General features: G+C 32.4%; 1 protein-coding gene across 2 annotated transcripts; it reads left to right on the top strand.

Moving 5' to 3' along the window:
* The first annotated feature begins 4,821 nt into the window (after positions 1 to 4,821).
* On the top strand, positions 4,822 to 8,666 carry LOC114191847 (ankyrin repeat domain-containing protein 2B-like). 2 transcript variants are annotated; one of them, XM_028081274.1, is made up of 9 exons: positions 4,822 to 5,010; positions 5,144 to 5,196; positions 6,230 to 6,378; positions 6,626 to 6,835; positions 6,920 to 7,068; positions 7,182 to 7,350; positions 7,785 to 7,877; positions 7,964 to 8,103; positions 8,352 to 8,666. In XM_028081274.1, the coding sequence occupies exons 2-9, from the start codon at positions 5,163 to 5,165 to the stop codon at positions 8,449 to 8,451; spliced, it is 1,044 nt and encodes a 347-aa protein (XP_027937075.1). In that variant the 5' UTR covers positions 4,822 to 5,010; positions 5,144 to 5,162; the 3' UTR covers positions 8,452 to 8,666. The 2 variants fall into 2 exon arrangements, with proteins under 2 accessions (XP_027937075.1, XP_027937084.1); XM_028081283.1 differs by lacking the exon at positions 4,822 to 5,010 and adding an exon at positions 5,025 to 5,047.
* The last annotated feature ends 522 nt before the right edge of the window (positions 8,667 to 9,188 follow it).

Genomic DNA, 9,188 nt, shown 5'->3' with positions numbered 1-9,188 from the left:
TTTTTTGAACTATTTATAAGTATTTTCTTTTTTAAACATATTATCTTACCATGGTTTGTGGTTATGCTCGAGCTACTCGCTTAGGCGGAGTGCCAGGTTTTTGGGCGACCTGTTATCTCGCTTAGGCGAGTACCTCTCACGTAAGCGAGAAATCGAGGGGTGTGAGACCTTGTTTGGGGCACCTTGTGTAGGCGAGGATGTTGATGTTTGGGCAACAAGGCTTTTCGCCCAGGCGAGAGGTTCTCGCTTAAGCGAGACCTCGTGTTTAACTTTGTGTTGTGCTTAACTCGCTGCCTAGGCGAGAGTTTTTGGTGTTAGACGAAGGGTGATCTCACCCAGGCGAGGAGAGACTCGCCTAAGCGAGACTTCACAGATAAACCAGGTTAGCATGCTCGCTCAGGCGAGAAAGCTTAGCCTAAGCGAGACAGGCCTCAGGAGATGCTGAGCCATGAGCGGGTAGATTCATGGATGGCGGTTAACATGTGATGGTATGAGCGGGGAGGTTCATACATATTTACTCTCATGTGGGGATACGAGCGAGGTAGGTTCGTATGATCCGTGCTCACAGTTGAGAGATGCTACGTGCGGGGAGGTACGTAGCTAGTGGATCACATGTGTTGGACTACGGGCGGGCAGGTCCGTAGAGTAGGACTACGAGCGGGGAGGTTCGTAGAGGCATGATCATGAGTGGGTAGGTTCGTGTGAGCATCAGAAATCCTGAGTCCATGGCTAACTTTGTTGTTAAATTGGAGGTTGAAAATCTCTGGGGGTATTAAGTATGTGACCATGGTCCAAATATGAGAATATAATTGGGTGTATTTATATTATTTAATTAATATGTTTCTTATATTCTTTTGAGCTCACCCTTTCTGTTTGTGTTTGGTGATGATCGTGCAATTCTTTACACGGGAGAAGTTGATGATATAGGTGATGCTGCTAACACCTAAGGTGGAGAGATGGCTAGCTTGGGGATTTTGAGCTAGGGTTTTTTCTTATGATTTTCATTGTCTTGTTGGATTTTGGAACTTGTAATAAAATTACTACTAATCGTTATTTAAATTATGGCACGACTAATAATGTTTTAAATTTTTTCGTGTTTTGGGAATAATAAAGTACAACATTTGAATTTATCTATTCTTATTTATTTTATTGATTTATGTTAATCAAGTAATTTCCAATAGGGATGTTACACAGTGGTTGATTGCTACAAATTGCAACAGACTATAAGATTACCATCGAGCATGGACAATGGCAAATAGACAATACATGTATGGAACGACATGGCTGACAAGACAAACAACATATACATAGCAGCAAAAGCAACTTCGTGAAGACATAATGACCATAAACAGACTCCCCCTCACGTCCGTGAGCAACCTTCAACCGTTAACTTCGGTAAACAATGAGGAAATGTTACAACAGTAAAGGAAAACCAAAAACCCTAGAGGGACTTTCACAAGGGTGGCTTCTGGACTTCACCGACGTTCCGAGCAGTAGAAGGTGGCGCATGGACTGCACGCGCCTGTTCACAGTGGAGAAGACGCGACGCGTGGACGGGTGTTTGGTTCCGGCACCGGGGGGGCTGTCGCTCGGAGAGGCACTCCAAATCTAGTGGTCGGCGACCGACGACGAATAGTGGCGGACGACGGTGAAATAGTGGCAGACGGCGACAATTTAGTGAACAATGGCAGTTGGTAGCTTTGGATAGTGTTTAACGGCAGTGGGCGGCTGCAAACAGTAACACACAATGGCGAATGGCGGCGGATAGCCGCAAACGGTGACAACAAGTGTCGGTGGACAAGACCAAACAAAAACCAGAGTGAGATGCACATTAAGATACTTCAGACATAAGTCTTTGAAAGACTTGACTCCGGCAGCCGCCGCCGGCCACTGACTGCTGGCGAGCAACACAAACAGGACCGAGAGAAACTTAAATCACCTGCTCTGATACCATGTGAAAATAAAAGGATAATACACAATTGGAGGGTCTTAATAGATCCCTCTCATAACTTTCTAATTATAATGATAAAAATCGATACAATGGAAGATGATAGATCAAAAGACTACCCTAAATACCTAGGTACAACTCATATAGTGCACTAGACTCATAAGTACACCTGGAAGTAGTTCCCCACACACCACTCCCTATTTTAGACTTAATAATTACTCTAACATACATAAATTTAATAATTATTTCAATAAGATATAAAAAAATAATGATAAAGAAAAATATATTGATTCTAATGCTTTTTCATAATAAATTCATCATTGATTATCTAAAGATTATTGCTCAATTGATTATTATTGTAGATTTGCAAATTAATCAATGTAAATTCTCAATTAATTTGTTGTCGTTCTCACCATTAACCAAAGTACATTCTCAATTAAATATTTCTATCCTTAATCATGTTCATTCTTTTACCTATAAATCAAGCAAAAAGCTAATTAACAAAAGTACATTCTTGATTAATTTTAGTTAAAGTTTTCACTTCTAATCAAAGTACATATTCTTAATTATTGGCAAAAACTCATTCAATCACATGAAAATTTTGGAAAGATTATAAAAATGTCACTATAGATACATCTTTTACGAAAGAATTGAGAAATATAAGACACCATAAAAAGACCAAAATGCACCAATGATTCATGTACAAAATAGTTATTGTCATAGTTCTACAACTCCTTATAAAGTTCTATACGACAAGGAATTTAGAACTTTTATGTGTATTTTTATACTTTATTCATATCTATTTTTAAAAAAATTAATAACTATATAATGGTATATGAAGTTAATATATGTATATACCAATATATTTTGCTTCGGACATCTCACTACATTTTTTTTTGTAATAAATATGATTGATTATATGTATTAAATTAAGTAATATTGAACTTTTTAAAATAGTTAATTTATCAGTTTTTTTTTTCATTTATAAATGTAACCATTATTACTCATGAATAATATTAGATATTAATAAATAATGATGGTTAATAAATATCTCAATAGTTTACATTTGTCTAAAATATAAATTTTGAATTATAAAATTGATACACACAAATGCAGAACTCTTTAACTAGTAATATATTAAAATAAGTGACAACAAATTAAGTATACAACAAATGAAAAAAAAATATATAAGACATTTGAGAATTAAACAATCTCTTAAAATGATATACTTTCAATCAAAACGAGAGAATAAATTAAACCAAATAAAACTAATATAGAAAAGTTAGAATCAATCCTATTGTATCTTCCTGTCCAGAATTTTTACTTCTTACCAGTATAAAACTATATATATATATATATATATATATATATATATATATATATATATATATATATATATATATATATATATATTATTTTAATGATATTGATACTTACTAATAACTTATATATTAAGAATTAAGAATAAAGATGACAAATATACTTTGCTAAATGAATATAATTTAAATTTGTTTCAATTCGAATATATATTAATAATATTTGATTTTTAAGTTAGATATGAGGATTGAGATGAATATACATATTTGTCTCAGGTGCTTTTCATATATGCCTCAATTTTATTTATCATTTTCTTTAATTTTTCTTATATTATATTTTAAGTTCAGTTTTATTGTCTTTTAGAATATATAAATCTCAATTTCATTTTATTGAATAAACTATTTATAAAACACTTGATTATTTTCATTTCTTTTTAATATTATATTTACTATTTATTTATTCTTTTACACTTAAATGTATAACTTTTAATCTCAAGTATTCATTTATTTAAATTTTGATACTGTACTATGAGATTTATGCTATTATAATTTTTGTATTGATATTACAAAGATATGTATCATTTTTATATTAAATCTTTGAGAGTACATGCTTGTTTGTAGTGTTTTATATTTTTATTTTTAAAATATTTAATTGATTTTTTAAATTACAAGAGAACAAATATAATTATAAATGCAAGTATATTTATTATTCTGAGAGAATAATTCCAAATACCCTAGATATGAGTATATAAATGAACATTTTTATTTTATATGGAAAATAAAAAATACTCAATGGAACAAGTCTTACAAAAACTATAAAATTTGAATTAATAAAATGAATGCACGTAAATGCACAAGTGTTATAATATATCAAAATAAATGCACAATAAATGTTAAATACACAATAAATAAATAAAAGGATTATGGAACACTTGAATTAGTCTCTTAAATAATATAATTAATTTTCAGGTTATCCTTAAGAGAGATGATGAAAGAATAAATTAAATCAAAGAAAATTATTATAGAAAAGTTATATTCTATCATATGATATTCTTCTTTGCTTCTTACAAATATAAAACTAAATATATATTTTTCATTTTGAACATTTTTCAATCACCTCAAAATATTTATCAATTTTATTGATAATTATTTTTCTAAGAAATCAAATTATATATTTTCGATAATTATCTCAACCATATCTTATTACTGACGTGTGCTCTTAGTCAAAGATTGAATTTTTATAGTACCTCACCTACAACCACATTGATTCATTTGTATTCTTTATATTTATAATTTATAATAATAAAAATTGTTGATTATACTATTTTCTCCCTTCAATTAACTTCTTTCTACATAATAATAAAAGATTTATTTTCTTACAAAAATATGAATAATAATATACACTTACCATTTTATTTATATTTATATAAATAAATATAAATAAATTGAACCTACAAATCTTGAAATACCAAAAGTTAACACAAATTGGCTATATCACACAACGGAGGGAGCCATTCATTTGGGAGGATGGGGATTGAGGGGGCCCACAGATATCACTATTATTTGTGTGTTGTATTCTATCGTCATCTCTTTCTTTCGATGTGGGGATTCAATCCTATGGTTCAAGGCTACAAATAAATAAATAGCAAGAAAATAAGAAAAGGGGTTTTGTTTTCATTTTGGTTTTTCTCTTCATCCATTTCTCACTCTCACACTTCTCTCTCGCTCGCACACACTCAGATTCAGGTTTCAACACTTCTTTTCTCTCTCTTTCGCAGCTTAGGTTTCTCTATTATCTGAATCTTTGATTTCTCTTCAATTATTCAATCCACACGCTCCCTTGTAACCTAAATAATTGTCTATCTGCGATTTCTTTCAGCAATTCTTTGATTCTTCTCATGGCTTCAGATTCCAAAAAGGATTTTCCTGCTGGTACGTTTTCTTTTCTAGATGCGATGAGGAGTAATGATGTTATTGTTTTGTAGGGATTTTTGTCTTATCTGATACAAATTCAATCGCATGTCTTATCTATTTTTTTTTTATTGAATTGGTATTGGAAAAGATAATTTTTTCTAAATTAACAAAGTTTACTACCATGTTGATCTCATTTTATGCTTGTTTGTCACCGGTAGAGAAGATAACTTTGGGTTTATGGTCTTTTGCTGGTTGGATTGAATGAGTTTGTTGTTTTGGAATTACTTAATTATTCTCATGTGTGACTAATACATGTGTTTATATTTATATATGAAGTATGAGTATGAATATTTAGTGCATGGAATTTTTCCCCTTTATACTTTGCTTTGGTTACACTGCATGAAGCTTTCTTTTTTACTTTTTTATTTTTTTATTTTTTATGTTCAATAAGGTTTCCTACTGCCATCAATATGCTCAGAGAATAAAGTTTAGTTATGTATTTATTTGTCTGAATTCATGGTTTTCCTACTTGTTATTTTCGATTCTTCTCCTTGTAATCAGAACAATAAGGGAAAATTGTTTACCAATTTGTGGTTCCTTCTGATTCCTTCCATCTTATTTGCTGTTGGAAAAAAAAAAGTTTGGATTTTTGTGTAGGCATGGCAAAGAGTAAGGAAAATGTTCTGATAATTTGAAGTTGCACTGTCATGTAAAAGTACTTGCTGTATGAAGTTTTGCTTAATGAATCCTTATTGCTCTTATCAGCGTGGGTAAATCTGCACTACACTGTGTTGCGTCGAATTTATGATTTATGATTTTGGAGTTTAGATTGATTACCCTTTCCTTGTAGAGTAGGCCGTTATTTGAAAGTTTCAGTTTACTATCTGCTTACTGGTGTCTTCTATGTTTGACTTATTCTTTATGTGATTCGTTTCACTTCTGTCTCCCTTTATATTTATTCTACTTTTAGTGCTAGAGATTTAGCATAGCTGGAATGGATTTTTGAACACTTGAAAGTGCATTAGTTTCACATATGTTGGGATTTTTTTAGATGACAAAGCTGGTACAGCAGAGAATAAAACTATCAAAGAAGAAACATCATCTAAAGATTCTCCAGCAGGACAAAGAGCTGCTTCTGAACCTGCAGCTGGGTTTCCAAACAACCCTTTTGATTTCTCGGGGATGGCCGGTCTGCTCAATGTAAATCAGTATCTCTGTTTTGATTTTTCTTATCTGTATTATGTGTATGTCTGGTATAATTCTATTTCTTAATAACTGTGGCATGTTAATTGTTAATGATGTTGATCCTTTTCTTCCCTTCTTTTTTGATTTTCACTCTCAAGGGAAACTTGTTTGTTTCTTAGATATTTAGAGTTGGCTTCAGTTTCAAATCTACTGTGACATTTCTTCATATTGGCATCTTAATGCTTAATTATTAAATGCACAGGATCCAAGTATCAAGGAATTGGCTGAACAGATAGCAAAAGATCCATCATTCAATCAGATGGCTGAACAGCTTCAGAAAACTTTTCAAGGAGCTCCACAGGATGGTGTCCCCAACTTTGATAACCAACAATATTTTTCAACCATGCAACAGGTTATGCAGAATCCTAATTTCATGAACATGGCCGAGCGCCTGGGTAATGCATTGATGCAGGTAACTATTTTGTAAACTTCTTCCTTATATTTGTTTTTCACTAACTTTTACCAGTTGATTGAATATAGATGCTGTTTATGACAGGATCCATCTATGTCTGCCATGCTTGAAAATTTTGCTAATCCATCAAATAAAGACCAGCTTGAAGAAAGAATGGCACGCATCAAGGAGGATCCATCACTGAAACACATTTTGGAGGAGATAGAAACTGGTGGTCCTGCTGCTATGATGAGGTTTAGAAAAGCTAAAAATATCTTTTTGTTGTCTCACTGTTTTGGGCATTTCCATATTTTTTACCGTGATATGTTATGTCAATTAGCCTCTGAAGTGGTTCTCTTTATTTTAGGTACTGGAATGATGAAAATGTTTTGCGGAAGTTGGGACAGGCAATGGGTCTTGCAAATTCTGGAGATGCAGGTGCCACTGCTGAACATTCTGGGGTAGATGAGACAGAAGATTTGGGAAATGAAGATGAATCAATTGTTCATCATACTGCTAGTGTTGGTGATGTGGAGGTGAGATATAACAAAATATTTTCTACATGCATATGCTCTTAAATCTCTCTTTTGAAAGAAATCTTGAATTTACTTTATGATTGAAAAGTTGAAGTTATTCTGATGATACAATAAAGGACAAATAAACTCCCTTGGAAGTTGAGATTAAGATCCCCCTAACTTCATATATATTTTTTGGAGAGCCGAGCTTGGTAATATTCTTCATCACTTCTCACAAGTTTGCCGGTCACTAAAGTGTCTTTTTCTGGAATTGTGCATTAAGTTTTATTGTTGTTATTTGGAATTATACCTTCATCTGTTCTGATATTATTTTAATTCAATGGCTTTATGGAGTAGGATATCTAGTTATATTTGTGAAATAAAGCCATTGTCTTTATTTTCATTGGGTATGCTTTTGAAATGTTTGAGAGCTAAAATTTTAGACATATCTTTAGGGATTGAAAGCTGCACTAGCCTCTGGTGCTGACAAGGATGAAGAAGATGCAGAGGGAAGAACTGCTTTGCATTTTGCCTGTGGATATGGCGAGGTATGCTAATATTTGCATTTTTTGTGTAGATTCTAAGTAGCTTTTTCTAATAATACCTGTTTGACATGGTGTTCATAACCTTTCAGGTGAAGTGTGCTCAAATTCTCCTTGAGGCTGGAGCAAAAGTGGATGCTTTGGACAAGAATAAGAACACTGCTCTCCATTACGCAGCAGGTTATGGCAGAAAGGACTGTGTGGCCCTTCTGCTTGAAAATGGTGCTGCAGTGTAAGTAGTAGTATTTTCCATGAATCCAGATTCTCTACTGAGTTTTTTGGTGCTGTCATCTGCTATGCTTTCAAAATACACTGATGTAGGTACTTTAAGAATCTTTTTAATATATTTTAAACATCAAAATCAGTATCCATCAGTATATTTTGAAAACACAGCAAAAGAACAACAAAAGAGAATCCAAAGCATAAACATCAAAATCGTTTCAATGATTTATTGTTCATCCTTTGTTGTTGAATTTGCAGTACTCTGCAGAATATGGACGGAAAAACTCCTATAGATGTTGCGAAGCTAAACAATCAAAATGAAGTCCTGAAGCTACTTGAGAAAGATGCTTTTCTGTAGAGGGGAAACTGAGGGGAAGAAGGGCATCATGACTTCTTTATTTCTTTCTCTTTTGGTTTCTTCCAACCCTTTAGTGTGTTGAACTAAATTCGATGAACGTTGTTGGATGTGAGTCACCATAGAATTTGTCATCTATGTTCTTGTAAGGCATTGATTGTTACATTGCATGATTTTGAAGCTCAGTTCCGTTATAATTATTTTTTTTCATGTTTCAATTTTACTGTTACGATATTACCTGGTGCCAGAAATAGTTCGAATGAGAATAAAAGGCAAGTTGAAAACACAAGACAAGGTGTAGACAAGGTGTGTAGATTTTGAAAAGTGATTCAAAGGATCGAAGCATCATCTGTTTTTATACCAGTCTTAGATAATTCTTAACATGGTATTTTCAGTTAAAAATCATGAAAGTTATTCTCATTTAGTTTAGGATAATGATATTTTAACTTATTTTTTGATTTATTTTTAACTTATTACTTCAATTATTACTAGATCATCTATTTTGATTCTTTTTAGTATGTGATGTGATGATTAAAGTGGTGGATTAAAAATAGATAAAAAAAGTGAGTTAAAGTATAATTGTCCTTTATTTTAGTTTATATGTAGACATCCTAGTTTTAGTATATGTTTGAGTTGATTTTTTTTCCTATTATTGTGGAGGTGCAGTTAGTAAGAGTGGGGTTACAGGAAGTAATAGCCAAAAGTCACATGGGACTTTTTTTCAAAAAGATTTGAGAAAG

Source organism: Vigna unguiculata, chromosome 1, assembly GCF_004118075.2.
Source record: "Vigna unguiculata cultivar IT97K-499-35 chromosome 1, ASM411807v1, whole genome shotgun sequence".
NCBI lineage: Eukaryota > Viridiplantae > Streptophyta > Magnoliopsida > Fabales > Fabaceae > Vigna > Vigna unguiculata.
This window is presented reverse-complemented; position numbering and strand designations above follow the sequence as displayed.